At 40.1% G+C, this 17,689-nt stretch overlaps 1 protein-coding gene across 2 annotated transcripts in view; it reads right to left on the reverse strand.

Moving 5' to 3' along the window:
• Window positions 1-5,733: 5,733 nt before the first annotated feature.
• COL28A1 (collagen type XXVIII alpha 1 chain) overlaps window positions 5,734-17,689 on the reverse strand; it is a 166,980-nt gene continuing 155,024 nt past the window's right edge. Inside the window, exons 34-37 of one of the 2 annotated variants that reach the window (XM_029929394.1) lie at window positions 10,799-10,991; window positions 8,201-8,373; window positions 6,863-6,889; window positions 5,734-5,878 (exon numbers count right to left, since the gene is read on the reverse strand). In XM_029929394.1, the coding sequence (XP_029785254.1) occupies window positions 8,201-8,373; window positions 10,799-10,991 (366 nt within the window). In that variant the 3' untranslated portion in view covers window positions 5,734-5,878; window positions 6,863-6,889. Of the gene's footprint in view, window positions 5,879-6,218; window positions 6,890-8,200; window positions 8,374-10,798; window positions 10,992-17,689 lie in introns of those variants that run through there. The other variant, XM_029929393.1, reaches the window with a different exon arrangement.

Raw genomic sequence — 17,689 nt, forward strand, 5'->3', positions numbered from 1 at the left:
GTGGGGTTAATAAGCAGAAGCATCTAAATGCCCAGAACATAGGTCTTGCTTCTTCTAATGACTGTTCTAAGAGAAATAGCTGCTCTTTATTTTTCATTGCTATATTTCTAAAAATAGTCTTTGCTTCTAAGTGGTTCCAAGAAAGGTAGTACTGCAACCCCTTACCTATTTGGTCCCTCTTTCCTCCTGTTCCTTCCTTTTACACAGCTTTCTGTGACAGCCCAGCCCACACCACTGTAGAAGTTCAAGTTCACAGCCCCAGGTTACAGTTAGTTATTATTTCACTTGTGCCGTTAGTAGATGCCACTAGGGCAATATTATTTGAGGGTCAAACAAAAGGGGACCACTTTTTCTGAGCTGAGGAAGACTTCATCAGAGAGATAATATTTAAACTAAGTTTCAGAATCTGTAGGAGTCTGCCATGCAGAGAAGAAATAGAGGAAACAAAGGAAACAGAAAGGATGAAAGCACAAAGGCAACAATACCAAAGACAAACCCTCCTTGTCCACTTGGGATTATTAAGCAGAATGGCTAGAGCATCAGGTAAGGAGGGAATGAAGGCGCAGCATGAAAGCGGTATTGTGAAGGGAATTTTACACCCTGCTGAGAAGGCTGGATCTCATTAGGTAGGTAATGGGAAGTAGCGCTTTGAAAATAATCCGATTTATATCTTAGAATACTTCTGATGATTCTCTGAAGTATTAACTGACACGAAAACTAAAAAATAAAGGGAACACTCAAACACTCTATCCTAGTACATAGAGAAAGGGGGGGAGATTTGAGAGAAATTTCTGAGGTCTGATTAGGAGGGCTCAATGGTTTATGAAATATGAAAAGAAGGTAAGGAATAGAAAATAAATGGGCAAGATTGGCAACACGGTGATGCCATTAACTGGGATGGGACAACAGGAGTAGAGCTGGGGTTCAGAAGGACTTGGAGTTGTCGCTGGAACTATGCCAGCTCATTTATGGGTGAAGTAGTATAAAAGGAGGTTAAGATTTCTACCCTCTTCTCAAACCCCTAGCCTCTCCCCTTAAGAGTAAGGGATATTAACTTTTTTGATCACAGGTCACCAAAGTGGCTACCTTTACTTCTAGACAGGGACAATGTATATTAAAATGCCAAACACATAGGAATTTCTAGTCTCTGGAGAGTTCTCTCTCTCACTCAAGCTGAAGAAAGGTCAGTTCATATACTCTCTCTCTCCAGACAAGACACTTTAAAAATATTTTGAAACTTTATTGAGATATATTTGACATACAATAAACTATATCTATTTAAATTATACAATTTGATAAGTTTATACCCACTTATTTTCTGCTCTCTGTTTCATTAGTTTCCATTCTGGTCTTTACTATTTCCTTTCTTCTACTTATTTTAGGTTTAATTTACTTTCCTTACTAGTTTCTTAAGGTGGATGTTTAAGTCAATGATTTGAGATTTTTTTCTTCTTTTCTGGTAGCCATTTAGTGCTACCCCTTAGGTACTGCTTTAAAAGCAGCCCACACATTTTGATACATTGTATATTTATTTTCATTCAGTTTGAAACACTTTGTAATTTCCTTTTTGGTTTCTTTTTTGATCCATGGATATAGACAGCTTTTATAGAGTTTGGAAATATTCTGAGATTTCTCAAAATTCACTTTGTTGTTGGTTTATAATTTAATTCTATTGCAATAAGAGAACATACTTTGTATGATCTGAGCTCTTTTAAATTAAAAAAAATTTTTTAATGTTTTATTTATTTTTGATACCAAGAGAGAGTATGAGAGGAGGAGGAGCAGAAAGAGAAGGAGACATAGAACCGGAAGCAGGTTCCAGGCTCTGAGCTGTCAGCACAGAGCCTGTAGTGGGGCTTGAACCCACGAACGTGAGATCTGACCTGAGCCGAATTCGGAGGCTTAACCGACTGAGCCACCCAGGCACCCCTCAGCTCTTTTAAGTTTAATGGCACTTATTTTATGGCCCAGAATATGAACTCCACCTTCTATTCTGGGAATCTGGAGGTTTTCCAGTCGGGCTGGTGTGATGGGCACTGTTTTCTGGCCCATGGTTAGCACCTGGCACCTGTTGCCTCTAGTCCTTCAGTTGGTTCAGTTTACAGCTTTGAGGAGTTTTCTCATATGCATTCATGCATCAATTCTTAGCTGAGTACTTAAGGGCAAGCCTCCACAGATCTCCCAAGTTCTTGCTCTGTGAACTTGTCTCTTTTCCAGGATTCTGTCTTCATCCTCAGAATTCTAGTCACCTTGGGCTTCCTGGACTATCAGCTCATTCACTCAATCCTTGGAGTCTGTCAGTTTTTGCCTTTGTTCCCCCTCTTCGCACTGTGGCTTGGAAATGCTCTCAAATCAGTAGGCTGGGGCAACTTCAGGCTCACTTCATTTTCTTTCCTGCTTATTCAGGAGGATTGCTTTTCCTTGACTGACTTACGGTGTTTTGCAAACTGTCATTTCCTATATTTTGTCGAGTTTTGGTTGTTTCAGGAATGAGGATAAATCTGGTCCCTGTAACTTTATCTTGGTTAGAAGCAAAATTCTCTCTCTCTCTCTCTCCTTCCAAGAAGCTGCAACAGTAGGCATGTCAGAGCCTTTTCCTACAAGGGAGGAGACCCAGCCGCCTCCTACAGGCTCACTCATGTCAGCCAGGCCAGCAGCTACAGCTGTCCATACACCCAAGGCAAGCCTGGGAGGAGGAATTTGTATCTGTCAACATTTACAGTGGTAACAAATAACCCAAAATCTAGGTAGCGGATGACAACAAGCACCTATTTCTTGTTTACATGACATGAGGGCCGCAGCTGGCTCTAGCTGGGCCAGGCTCAGCTCGCTTTGCCTGGTCCAACTGGGCTTGCCTGGGCTCATTTCAGCTCTGTGCATCTTCTCTTTCCAGAAACCAAGGTGAATGCATGCTATTTTCTTGGTGAAGATCCAGAGCAAGAGGCACAAGGCCAAAGCATGCAGCACATTGAAAGCTTTTGCTCAGTCCTGGCATCCCTCACATCTGTGCACACTCCATAGACCAAAGCAAGTCAATAGCTAAGCCCAAAGTCAAATGTGTGGGAAACTACACCCTACCCACAGGGGGCATGGCAAAGACAGAAAAAGAAAGAATGATTGTGAACAATTACAATCTCCTATAGTATTGAAGGCTTACTCTCTCTTACTGTATTTACTATGTGTTCTAGCACAGTGGACCTCTTTACCTCTTTTATAGTACTGAGCACATCACAGTATTTTACAGATCAATTTCAGTTTGACATTCATGTGACTCTTTTTTCTTTCCTCCACTGGAAAATAAGCTTCATAAATGCAGAGATGTTTCCTGGTGCATGTAGGCAGTATGTAACTGTTGAATGAATGAATGGATGGATGATGAATGAATGAATGTCTTTCTCTGCTTACTTCCCCAACACTCTAAAAAATGTGCTAGGTGGTGTTTGGTTAGAAACTGCTTAGGATTAGCTAGGACCAATGATGTCACGTGGTCCAGCCATGCTTGCCAGACAGCCCAGCCTTGGCGTTTGACTCCACTGTCAACAATGATGTGGAGCTTTGCCTTCCTTCGCTATTGTTCTCAGTCCATACTCCTGCGGACATGGGGAGCTGTGGGTGGAGCAACACTTCTCCCCAAAAGAAAGAGAAATACAGATGGAAACAAAAGTGAGATTCCATGTTTAACCATCAGATGAGCAAAAATCAAGCAATAATAGCACCCTGTGATGGTGAGAAAGTGAACAAAACCAGGCACGCTCCTGTGCTGGATGAATGTAAATTGTCACAGTCTTTAAGGAGGACACTTTGACATACCTATCAAAAGTGCATTCTCTGTTGAATCACTATATTGCACACCCGAAAGTAATATAATACTGTATGTTAGCTATACTGGAACTTAAAAAAGAAGTTAAAGTGATTTTTAAAAGTACGTGTTCTGTGTCTTTCCAGTTTTCCTTATGATTTTGCCCTATGAATATATTCTGTAGATTCTATAGAACACATAGATTCTATATATTCTATTTTGCCCTATGAATATACTTATACAAAGACAAATGTATACAAGGATATTCAATGAAATTTGGGTCATCATAGCAAAAGATTGGGAACACTTAAAGGCCCAGCAAAGGTGATTTGATTAAGTAAAATGAGCAGCTGTGAAGCACTTAAACCTAAGGGAGCTCTTTATCTACTGATCCAGAAGGCATTCCATAATGCTAGGTGAAGAAGAGAGAGGGAGGCCATCAGGGAGGCAGTGAGGAAGGGAAAACGCCAAACAGAAAGGTGCGCTCATAGAGTAGCAAATGTTTGAGTATAGCTAAATTGAAGAACATGTATAAAGACAAAGGGAAATAAATCCGAAATGTAACTAGCAGAAAGGTCCTGAAGGGCCTTGAATACTATGCTGCAAGGCTTACTCTGTGTGTCTTGAAGAAGATGGAGAACCCCTAAAGCATTTTAAGGAGGAGAGTGTTTCAATGTTTCAAACAATTGAAAACAACCAGGAGCAGGGATTTATTTATAATAGAATCACTTTGAGAAAACCCCCTACCGAGTTGCAGATACTGACAAAACTATAGCATTCTTCCTTACAGTGCAGGAGAGGAAAATCAGCCGAGTGATAAGGTAGGTTTAAGGTAGCACCAACCAATAGGCTAAGGAGCAAATAATGGGACAATTCCATCAGTTCTTTAAAAATAATGTCAAGAAATCATGAGTAATAGGGTGCCTGGGTGGTTCAGTCAGTTAAGCCTCCGATTTATCTCAGGTCATGATCTCACGTTTGTGGGTTTGAGCCCCGCATCAGGCTCTATGCTGATAGCTCAGAGCCTGGAGCCTGTCTTCAGATTCTGTCTCCCTTTCTCTCTCTGACTCTCCCCCTCTCATGCTCTGTCTCTCTCTGTCTCAAAAATAAATAAAACATTAAAAGAAAAGAAATCATGATTATGGAGCTTAAGGGCCAATTTGAAGGATGATAAAAATAAAACTGAAGCCTCTGGTCAATTGCAGAGAGAAATGGGGAAAGAAGTTTTTAATTTTGATATCTTTGCAATCCATATTCTTACTTACTACTTAGAATTCCTCTGCATTGTTCCTGTTTCTTTTTGCTTCCAAGACAGAAGGAAATTTTCCCATGTCATCTATTGACATGGCAGCCATCTTGGTTTCTTTATAGCGGTGTCATATTTAGAATGAGGACGTGCTAGTTCACACTTCGCTCATCCACCAGTCACCAAGAACATTGTTCCAAGCTTGAGGACATGCTCAGTTTTCAAAATGACAAAAGAGCCATGGAAATAGGGGAAGCCACCAAAGCATGCAGAATGAAGGAGGACATATCAACCCTTTTAAAACAAGAACACAACGATTCTGAAAGGCTCCACAAGGTTGGAGCAGGAGCTGTTGGGATGGAAGTCACAGAAGACATCCAGGGCAATTTGCACCTGTGAGAGTCAGTGTTATCTAAAGAATGGGCTGCTCAGAAGGAGATAATTGTCTTACCAGAAATGTTCACCCCAAGATGACCCAGTCACTTGGAGTACTTGTCAAGCAGGTATATAAGGAGGAGACATAGGACTAGAAAACTCTAAGGATTGTTGGCAATTCTAAGAGCTTGATTAAACCTGGGTTTAAAATTTCCTAACTTTCAGAGCCTGGTGTGACTTTAAATGAATTCATTTAAATGAAGATTTTTTTTGAAAGATATTAATTTATGTAAAATGATAATTAATGCTTTTAGAACGACGAGGACACAAATAATACACCAAGAATTCAATATCAGAATCTACAAGGAACTCCAGAACTTCAATAAGGAAGAAAAGACTAATAATCCAAAAGAAAAATCTTCTCGAAGTATCAACGGATGTTTCACGGAAGCCTCAGCCTGGATGGTAAACAAACATGGTTAGATGCCACCAGAGAAAGTCAAGTTAAAACAAGATACCATTTTATACTCACTATGAGCAAAACGGAGAAGTCTGACAATACTAAGTGTTGACAAGATTATCAAACAGTGGAAACTTTTATACACAATTGGTGAGAATTGATAATGAATTGGTTCAAAACACTTTGGGGGAAAATTGGTATAATATACTATTTATGAATGTTTATACATCCTACAACCCAACAATTCCACCTTAAGGTATATATCCTAGAAAAACACTGGTGCGCATACACCCAAATCTGCGTAAGAGCATTTGTAGCAACACTCATGGAACAGAGGAAAAACTTAAATGGAAACAGTTTAATCGTAGACAAGGCAATGGTTAAACATATTTTGTGATATATGCACACAGACATGATGCAACTTTGAACATAAATGGACATGTATGAATTATAACCTATTGACACACCAAGTTGCAAGCAATTGCATATTATGCAACATGCTCCCAAAAAACCTAAATAAGTTACTTAGGAATACATTTAGATTTGGTAAAACATGGATTAATTATAATATTGAATGAAAATAGCAAGTTGCAGAAGACTAGAGGACATGATCTTATTTCTATAAAGCTCTAAAATAAGCAAGACTATGTACTATAGTCTTTAAATTACATATAAAAACCCAATAGCAAAGTAAAGTGGTAAATACAAAATTCAAGACGGGTTGTCCCTGGCAGGGAACAAGGGGCAGGAGGACACACAGGAAGCTTCGACCAAATTGATTAGGTTTGGTTCCTGGTCTGGATGATCTGTTCACTGACGTTCATCTTCTTATCGGGTTTGGTAGCTTACAAGTATATCACATATGTTCTTTTGTGGTATCAACGATTACATAACAAAAGTTTAATTAAACCGCACAAATTTTTTTTTTGTTAAGATGGGCTATTCTTCTAGCCCCCTCTTCCTTGAGTGCCCTTTTTTGTACCTTCAAAGTTGAATGACAGTCACGGGCCTGAAAGAAGAAAAAAGTGTGTTGTAAGATGATATATATAAATGCTGTCTGAGCACAGCTGAGAACTAACGATCTTCCCAGGCTGGCTGTCGCAAAATTATTACAAAAGTGACAGAGCCAATTCTCTGTTACCTTGTTGGGTCATATTTCAATTTGGTGGCTCAGTTTTCAGAGTAAGTCTTGTCTTAAAATACCCTGTTCAGGAGCGGTTATGGGCTTCAGCGAGTCCCTGGCTATGAAGTGCTTTCTCATTCTGCCCCCACCCCCCAAAACTGAAAGCCTTCATTTACATATTTTAAAGGAAAGGCAAAAAGAGTTCTTTTGTTGAAATTACAACGTTTGTCTTAAATAGTTTTGTTTTTTACTTTTGTTACCAAACGTGTTAGAGGTTTGAGAAGTGACAGTTGTTAAAAAATTTAAGTAATTTCCTTTTTTAAAAATATTTTTTAACGTTTATTCACTTTTAAGAGACAGAGCAGAGAGAGAGAGACACAGGATCTGAAGCAGGCTCCAGGCTCTGAGCTGTTGGCACAAAGCCCGATGTGGGGCTCGAACTCACAAACCGTGAGATTATGCCTGAGTTGGAGACAGATGCTTAACCAGCTGAGCCATCCAGGTGCCCTGAGTTTAGTAATTTTCATTCACATTGGTTTCTCAATCACTTTCAGGCAAAAATCTAAGCATCTTCAGCACCCCACTCCCATTCCCAGTGCCTCTCACCTCCCGGAATCACGATCTTGCTGGGTTCCCCCAAGCAGGACATCTTTCTTACCTTACTACCTGCTATGCCATACACACTCCCTTCCCTTCTAATTCCCAAACTCAAATCCTTCCCTACCACCTCCCTTTTGCTATGGACAGGGCTGTAAGGGGGTTGGGGATGAGGCCATTGAGATGTACCCGGTGGGGGAATGGGGGAGGAGTTGGGAGTCTGGGACAGGAATTTAATCTGATATAATTCATAGAATACGAATTAATGTCAATCAGAACCACATTGCTGGCTGTGATATAGTGAGAGCCTGTACCTTGAGGCTACACATCCCTGACTCACATCCCCAGATCTGCTACTTTTTTATCTGGGTAACTGTCCAGGAGTCTCTGAAGTTTTCAAAGCCTCAGCTCCTTCGCCTATAAAAGTAGTTCATACCTACATCCTAGGGGTGGTTGTAAGGACTCACCTATGCTTGTAAATTGTAAGTACTCAGTATGTACTCAGATATGGTGTTTTATTTGTATTGGGTGAATGTGTTGAAATTATAGAGGTTCCTTCTAGGTATGCAGACCTGACTCGTTAGAGGTTGATTCACTTACTCATCCTTGAATGCAGGTTTCTTGACATTCATTTTCACTGTTGAATCTATTTCCTGAGCCATTACAGCCGCTGAACCAAAAGCGGGCACAGGAGTTGACCTGTTTGTCATAATACCATCGAACTACATATTCGCTGCAGTTTCCCGGCTTCAGCGCTTCCAAGCATCTAGGATCTAGAGTCAGAAAAGGATACCATGTTATTATAGGCTTTCCTTTCCCTGAAAAGATGAAAAGGGAAAGCTTTATAAAGTTTATTCTCCATGCACACAAACACACCAAGGAAGAAAATATGATTCCAAATTAAAGGCATGTTCCCTAATACCTAAAATATCTCCTCCAGCACCTGAAACTCCATTAGATACTCCTTTGAAAACATAAGAGTCTTTGATCTTCATGCATTAAAAATGTATATTTCCCTGAAAACATAGCCCTGTGAGGCTTCATTGGCTAACACTCTCGCAGGGATTATTGGCCAGAGAAAAATAGGACTTCTTCATTTACTTTAGACTTGATCTAAAATCAGATTAACATTTGGAATGAAGCGGATCTCAGCCTTCGTCCACATTCCCTCCAGTCTGTTCATAGAAAGCCCCACTGTGATCCCATGTAATTGGGGCCACTAGAAAAGGAAAATCCTTGGGGTGCCTGGGCAGTTCGGTCAGTTAAGTGCCCGGCTCTTGGTTTAGGCTCAGGTGATGATCTCACAGACTGTAGGATAGAGCATCAGTAGAGAGCTTGCTTGGGATTCTCTCTCTCCCTCTCTCTCTGCCCCTCCCCTGCTCTTGCACACACATGAACTCTTTCTACCTCTCTCTTAAAATAAATAAATCAACTTCAAATGAAAATAAAATAAATTACCAAAAACTAAATTAATAAAATGAAGGACTCTCTTTATATCACACGTTTCTTTTAAAAAGAGTAGTTCTTGGGGCGCCTGGGTGGCTCAGTGGGTTAAGCATTCACCTGTGGCTCAGGTTCATGAGTTCAAGCCCTGTATTGGGCTGTCTGTGGTCAGTGCAGAGCTCACTTTAGATCCTCTGTCTCCCTCTCTCTCTGCCTCTTCCTCCACTCTCTCTCTATCTCTCAAAAGTAAATTGACATTTTTAAAGTTTTAAAAATAAGTAAAAAGAGCAGTTCTTGCTAGACAATAAAATCATGACCTTTTAATGTCTATTTACAAATAAGTCTCAGAAACACTTCCACTGTAAAGAAAAAAAAAGACAAAGCAGAACAATAGCAAAGCCATTCATTAAATCCTTTTTATTTCATGGTACTCCTTAGTGTCTTGATTAGTATTCCTTACTGAGGAAGTGATTCCAAGGTGACAAAGGCCACAAAAACCAGCCAGGTACTTGCTGCCTAAGACTTGGGTTCTGTGAGACAGTTTGTATGCCCTAAGCTTCATTTCTCAGTAGGAAAACCAGCCCTCTCTCCATCTCCCATAATCATTTCCTGGAATACAGAGCATGTCTCTATTCCTTTATTTTCTAAAACTAACATCCAAATTTGCTTCTCCTATGAAGACTCCTTAGACCAAATGGAAAGGAATAGCCTTTCACCATCTCCACCATTAAAAACGATAACTACGTCATGTATACTGTGTAACTTGCCAAACCAATCTAAGCTGCTTTGGGGCAAAGATGTCTCTGTTGCATGTCTCTGTTGCAGAAATGATGTATATAATGATTAGTTTCTATGGGTAGTAACTCCACAGAAAATATGCTGATGAGTTGGAATCTAGGTTCTAGCTTTTTCCTCTTCTGTAATCTAGAAGTCAAAAATTCAAATGTCTACATGTGTCAAGGCTACATACGGGACAGTAGGGAGTGGTAGGTGCTATGGCAAAACAAGAACACAATCATCTGTAAAGGCATTTAAATTATTTTTTATGTTTTTTTTTTTTTTGAGAGAGAGAGAAGAAAAGAAACAGAAGAGAAAGAGAGAGAAAAAGAAAAAGAGAAAGAGAAAGAAAGGAAAGAAAGAAAGAAAGAGAAATACCAAGCAGGCACAGAGCCTGACACAGGGCTCAGACCCACAGACTGTGAGATCATGACCTGACCTGAAACCAAGAGTTGGATGCTTAACTGAGCCACCCAGGTGCCCTTGTAAAGGCTTTTACATTAAAAAAAAAAAAAAAAAAAAACCAACCCAAAGCAATAAACATGGCGCACCTGGGTGGCTCAGCTGGTTAAGTGTCCAATGTCAGTTGAGGTCATGATCTCATAGCTCGTGAGTTCAAGCCCCGCTCTGTGCTGACAGCATGGAACCTGGAGCCTGGAGTCTGCTTTGGATTCTCTGTCTCCCTCTCTCTCTGCCCCACCCTGCTTACACTTTCTCTCTCAAAAATAAATAAATAAACATTAAAAAAAGTCTAAATTTCTTAAAAAAAACAATAAATATTATAAGAGCTTTAAATTTTTTATTGACCAAATTTGTCCTATGGCCAGTCCATTTTCTAATTCTACCTATAATAAAATGAAAAGTGTCTTTTGTCCTCCCTGAGTCAACACACGTTCTTTCTGAATGAGATTTTAGAGAACCACCCTTTCTGAGCTTTGACATTATAGATGCAGCAGCTGATTGGCAGATATCTCTTACCTTTGTGCCCCAACTTCTCTTGCTTTAAGTTCAAAATAGGACTTGGAGTTCTTGTTTCCAGACCCTCTGCCCCATCCTCGGGGAGGCTGAGCAAGGGCCCCTGGGTGGTAGCCATTTCCGGTGAAGGAGTGGTAGTCAGGCCATCAGCCCAGTCAAGCTCTTTTTCTTTGTCTTGGGCTCCAGGGACACTGACCTACGCAAAAAAGTTCACATGTTTGTTTCTAGTTTGTTCTGGGGAACATTTAAGGAAAAATTCAGCATTGCTTCTTCTCCCCAACTCTCCAATGTTATTTCAATAGAAGCTCAGGGAATGACGCCCCTCCTCTGTGTCATGCATCCAGAGGATGTAAGTTATGGACTTGCACCCTACCAGGCACAGATGTCCCTGTGCTCGGCCTTCAGAGAGATCCACATTCAGACCATGAAAGGTATGCTTGGGAGGAGTTCATTTCCATTCTTTTTATACTCACGGGCGTGAGGAGGGGAAACAACCACTAGCTTCGTTGATCTTGTTTTCTTAATGGACTAGAGATTTTAGTGCTAGAGAAATTAACAGTATATTCCAAAATACCTATAACAAACCCTCTCCTGATTTTGTGACTGGGAATTGGGGTGACAGAGGACAGTCATGCAGCTGAAATGAAAACAGTAGCACTCGCTTTTCATCTCATTTTATTATCTGGACCCCAGCAAACGCCCAATGCTGCAGGATGCTCAGCTTCTGAGAAGTTCTAGGAATGTTTGTTAGTGAAGGGACAAAGGAATATAATTTCATAAGCAAGTTTTCTGGACTCAAGTTTCCAAGTACTATCTGAATTTATGATATGTAATGAAACAAGGGAAAAAAGGTATTTTGCTTTAAAAAAAAAGTCATGTCAGTTATTGTTGACAAGGTCAGACTTTTATGAGACCAATTAAGTTCTTTTACTTCTTTACCTTGGACCCCAGCTACAGGGAGTCAAGTCAGTCATTTATCTCAGTCTTGGCACAGTATGGCCATTTATCCCTGCAGACCGTCTTTTAGTGTGCTTTTTGTTTCTTCATTTAAATAGGCAAATCTGTGAACTAAGTAAAGTCGTTTTTGATGCTTTCCTACCTGTGGTTCCTATCATCCTGGGGCCAGAGACAGCTCTTATCATTAGCTGCTCTCTGCAATCTAAGCTGTACACGCACACACACACACACACACACACACACACACACAGGGAAAGGCTAATCAGTTCTGTTACTCACTGTGTATATTTTTACAACGATTAAAGTACTACCCAGTAAATCAAAGCAAGTATTTCCACTGGGACTGGTCTAATCATCAGCCCAATATAAAGGGCACTCAATTCAAATACAACCGTGGTGTTTCACTAGCCCCAAAACACCACTTTTGGGACAAATGGAGGTAAAACAATGGGTCACTTGGCCTTCCCCTTTCTTTGAGAATGGTCTTGTGTGTGCAGTATATGAATCTGTAGGTGAAATTTTGTTATCATCCTTGAGCCACAGAATTTTAAGGCTAAAGGAAAAGTCTATGAATACTTCATTTTCTACAGGGTAATCTAAAGTTCCAAACAAATAAGAGAGTTTCCCCCAAATCATTGGTAAGCTGGTGATAAAAATCTGAGAAATGCTGGTTTCAAGAAAGAAATCCTATGTTTTGGTTTTGTTCTGCTTGCTTGCAAATATTTTGTTAAGGAAAAAATAACTTAAAAGCTTGACTAAGGAGTAGTTTATCAAACATAAAAAAAGCCAACAGACATTAGGCTACACTTCAGACAAACCCTCTGTCAGGTGAGAAGGTTCCTTTGAGGAAGGGCACTGGACGGCAGTTTTCTTAAAGGAACTAACTTGGCCTTTAAATCATTACCTTGTTCAAGCCTTAAGGCCTCATAAGTTACTCTTTACCCCTCGTAAGTGTAGGAATCTGTGTTTTCTTTCAGTCATAGCATCATTTGGGAATTCTTACTGCTAGAGTGTTATACGTCAGGTTCTAGGACAAGTGGAATTAATATTTTTTCATCAACGAGAATATTATTTTACTTTTTGGTTCCATGAGATTTCAGATTATTTAAACAAATGCATAATTATTATGGTTTGTCATTTTTATAATTTTCTTATTACAAAAACAAACACTGTCATTGAAGGGAATTTGGAAAATCTGGACAAGCAACAAGAAGAAAATAAAAATCACAAGGGATTCCACCTTCCGGAAATAATCATAGATGATATTCAGGTGTATTTTTACCTCAATTTTTTTCTTATGTACGTTTATTTTAACAAAAAATATAATGGAGTGTTAACAGGTTTTCTATGTTTTTTTAATTTAATATTTTATGGTTCCATATATTTTACTGTGACCCTAAAATACCATTTAATTACATTACTACATTTAAATATATAATGGCAATACCCCTTTGTAAACATTTATTTGCTTTTTTTTTCCCCTGTGGGAAACCAATGGCTGATTGCTGTATCAAAGAACACATGTATTTGAGGCTTCTGAGACAGGATCTTCTCCAGAAAAGTCTTACAATTTGCATTCTCACTAGTGAGTGTTTTTTCTTAAATGATCACCATTTACCAGCTATGATGACTGAACAAAGATGTAAATGCTAGTTTGAGAGGTGAAAAATTCTCCAACTGTTCTACACAGTCCTGCCCACTCAGTCTCCGCCACACCCCCCAGCAGCCTCGCCAGCCATTCCTCCCACCGCCTTGCTGTGACCTTTCATTTCTTCCCCTTCCTTCTGCCTCAGGCTCTCCAAGTCTGCCGCGTGTTTGCAGGGCCTGAAAGAGATGGTCCCCAGCAGCAAAGCCTTTCGCAGTAACCCAGTCAGGACTAATGCTTCCCCTTCCAGGTCAAGCATAGTACCTTCAAGTGCTCCCCAACTTGGCTTTGATCATCTAGGAGTTCACCCTTAATTCTACATTATTTTCTATCATTTCCTGTTTCACCTCCCTGATAAGAGAAATGGAACCATGCCACATGTTCTTCTGTTTCCTTTTTTTCCTTCCTGTTTGTCTTTTTTTTTTTTTTTAAATCTTCACTGCATAGAACAGCAAACAGCAAATAGTAGTCACTAGATAAAATCAGAATGCATCGGAGGGAGAGAGGAGAGAGGGGACTCTGTGTTAATTATTCCATTCCTTTAGGTTTTAATGTCATTGTTTTAAAATAAGAAAAGATTAGACCCTGACATACCTTCTCTAAAAGTGGGATTTAAGCAGCCCCAAAGTTTACTGGCAGAATACACACCCGATTCAGGGTAGTCATTGCCTCTGGAGGGAGTGGGAGAAGGAGGAGGAGAATTAGACTGGAGACAAAGAAGCAAGGACTTTAACTTTATCTGAAGCAAGAATAAGTGAACAAGTGGAAACTTGAGTCGGGTCCTGGTGACGGACACTCAGATGCTTGTTATATGGATTCTCTGATCTTTTTATAAATCTTAAACCTAAAAACAAAAGCTTGCCTATCACCTCAGCCATCTACCTTGGAGGAAACCAGTGGTCCTAGCTCTGAGCAGGGGCTCCCCACAGAGAAACGACCCAGAAGAGGAGTGAGGGGTATGTGAGGGGCCAGGGCTGGAGCCCAGGGCTGCCCTGTGATGCTGGACAAGCACATGGGACAGTGTCAGTCTCTTTCAGCCTGAGAGCAGATCTTTAAGAGGAGAAAACAGATTTCAAGCAGCATCCTGGAAAAGCGAATGTGAGAGCTAAAAGGAGGATGACTAGCCAGGGTGCCACACAATTTCAAACTTGGAATTTGGTTTCTGATTTCCAAATATTTGTCTCGTAACTCATTACCCCGAACCTTGAATACATTACAGACAAGCTCTTCAAATCTGAGCACATGTCTTCTCTGGATGATGCTGATCATCTGCATTAGGCCATGTGTTCGGACTTCGCTTTTTCCAGAAGTGCAGGTCCACGCCTGGCCATGAGGAGTCTGCTCCTGCCAGCCGGCTCCACGGTCACTGCCATCCAGGTGCCTGGTTTCTAAGGCTTCTAGCCGTAACGGACCCTTCCCAGGTGACCAGGCTTCTTTGCCACATCTCTCAGCACATATGTAAACTGATGCTCCTAATTTGCAGTTAAGGCTGTTGAGGACTGTTAGGAACACCTTAAGTTTGGGCTGTGCGCCTCCCCTGATCACCTGCAGTGATCTTAGAGGGTGGACTGCAGGATTTTATTCTGTTAAAAACCTCCTCTACAGTAGTATGATGCCCTCCATTCTGCCATTGTCCAGTAAATGTTTCAGACTGCTCCTTCTCATCATATATTTTTATAAAAAGAAAGAATAGTCTAGCAATAATCCTTTACTTTGCAAATGAAGGAATAGAAATCTTAAGAAATAGGTGATTCACCCAATGTCAGGCAGCTATCAGATTTCTTGCTAAGATGTCATTCACTGTGAGATACACTATAAATTTTTAAAGGCTTCTTAAAAAGACCACAACACACTAAATAAATGCATCCCAATCTATGACATAATAAAATAGAAAAAAGTACAAACTTCAGAGCCAAGGAAATAAAGTATTTAGCTTCAGCACTGACAATACAAGCCAAGTTTCCTGACTTCTAGGTCCAGAATATTTCTTCTAGATCAGCCTGAAGTGTGTTTTTTCCTCTTTCATAAGGTAGAAGCATCTTAACAAGTCTATTACTAGCAATATAATGTTTATACAGCAACTTCACTAAGCAACAGTAGTATTGGTTATTTTATAGGGTTTTATCAAGAATTTGAGTTTTTTGACCACCACAATGAGAGAATATTTATTTTATAAAAAAATAGGTTATAATATTGATCAATATAATCATGTCTGCATATGTGGCTTAGTCAAGGGCACTCACAAATCATTAGGTCTGATTTCAGGAAGTCAACTTAATTTTCCTGTTGGAGAAGTTAACTAACACTAGTCTTGGTCTCAAATTGTTTCTGAAAGTTTGAATAGTACACATGTTTTAAGAGCATTGATTATGAATAGGCCATTTCATTTAGTAATGTGTATAATATGATCAAGCAATTTGTAGAATTTTGCTTGAATTCTATTAGGAGGAATTCAATATTCTATTAGGAGGATCCTATAGGAGAAAATATAGAGATACTCAAGTGTTTATATTGTATTTCCTAATGTACTGTCATGAAGGCTTTATACCAAGTTAAAATATATGTCATTGTGTTGTAGACAGGTTTTTAAAGGACATTTAGTCAAAATGGAATTATATAGGAGAAATAATTGATGTTATTTTTAAGACTGAAAAAAATAAATGAAATGACACTCTCAGAAAGTAATGAGTAAACTGGAGAGGATGTAGAAAAGAGAGATAGGATAAGGCTTTGAGACCATATTACTAATGTAGAAAAGAAATGATTAGACCTCAAGCTAAATGGATGAGGAGAAAAGAGTGGACAGCATGGATAGAGAGATGCTAAGCATAGACCAAAGAAGACAATACTAACAAGTAAGGAAGATAAAGTAAGACTACAGTGACAGGTGCATTCCAGGTCTCTTGTCTGGTGCCTGGCTGGTTAGTGGGACTATACCCCGAAGGAAGGCAATCTGGAAATGCGGCATCATGAATGTATTCCATGGTGAGTGCCTGTGGAACATGCAGAATGATATCTGTATGGATCATCAAAAAAATGTGAATCTGGGGCCCAGGAGAAAGATCTGGTCTGAGGAGGCAGATTTTGAGAGTTGTTAACAAAGGTGGCTATGGAACTCAGAAAGAGAAGGCCAAGAACAGATCTTAGAAAAGTTAAGAGTTTAACATTTAAGGAATAAACAGAGAAACCCCAAAAACAATTAAGAAAGAATGCTCGGAAGGCTTGGAGGAGACCAAGGAGAAAGAAGACTCTCAAAATCAAAAACAGGAGTGGCATGATGGTTATGCAAATGAGAGATTAAGAGGATGGCAATAAGGATGTGGCAGTTTCAGTGATATATTGGAGGGAGTAGCCTGACTTCAGAAATTTTCCCAAGTTAACAGAACTAAGGATGTTGAGAGGGAGAGGAAGGGAAGGAGAGTAAAGCAATGTGTGTGTGCACGTGTATGTGTGTGTGTGTGTGTGTGTGTGTTTGACAGGCAGAGAGAACAGAGACTGGCCTATGGAATAATTTTTTTAATAAAAAGATAGAGATAGAATATTAGCAAGAGGGACATGAACTAAGAGAGGGTTAGAGAATGTTTTAGTTGTGACAGTCTGAAGCCTATTTATGAGCTCTAGGGAGAGAGTCAGAAATATTGGCAAGAAAGGAAATATTGGCACAACAGTGAAGCAAGTTTCTAGTTTTGGAAGAGGCAGAAGGGAATGTGCCTCAGAGCACAAATAAGAGACTAAAAGGTATCACATTAGAATCAAGGATAGAGCCTAGGGTCATGGTTTAGGATGAAGGGATACATCCAATTCCAATATCAAGTCAGAACCTGCCCAGAGCTCTAATTCTTGAAAAAAATGCCAACAGAGCCCATTCAGAGCGACCTTATCTAGATGCATCTCGGAACAGAATAAGAATGAGTAATCACTGTAGGGAAAGCAAGGTAAGAGGTGGGAGAGCCAGCAAGAGTGAAAATGAGATGGAGACCTGGAGCAGTTGTGTGACGATGACAGGAGGGGAGTGAAGAGACAAATGGAATGGGGACCATGGACAGGGTCTCACTGAGAGGGCAGACAGAGAGAGGGTGGGACAGCCAACCATCGACCTGCTGTGTTAGTTTGCCCTTTATGTAATTTATATCAGTAGATAGACATTTTCTCCATGGAAACGAGGGGACTGCATCCTAGCATTGGACTGCATGTCCTCATGAGAACAAAGGCAAGGAGACTCCCAACTTCCCACTTCCTCCACCACATGTTTCTACCTGGTACAGAGCTGCCCAGAGGGACTCTTCCCACAC

The sequence above is a fragment of the Suricata suricatta genome, chromosome 2 (assembly GCF_006229205.1).
Source record: "Suricata suricatta isolate VVHF042 chromosome 2, meerkat_22Aug2017_6uvM2_HiC, whole genome shotgun sequence".
NCBI classification, from domain to species: Eukaryota; Metazoa; Chordata; class Mammalia; order Carnivora; family Herpestidae; genus Suricata; species Suricata suricatta.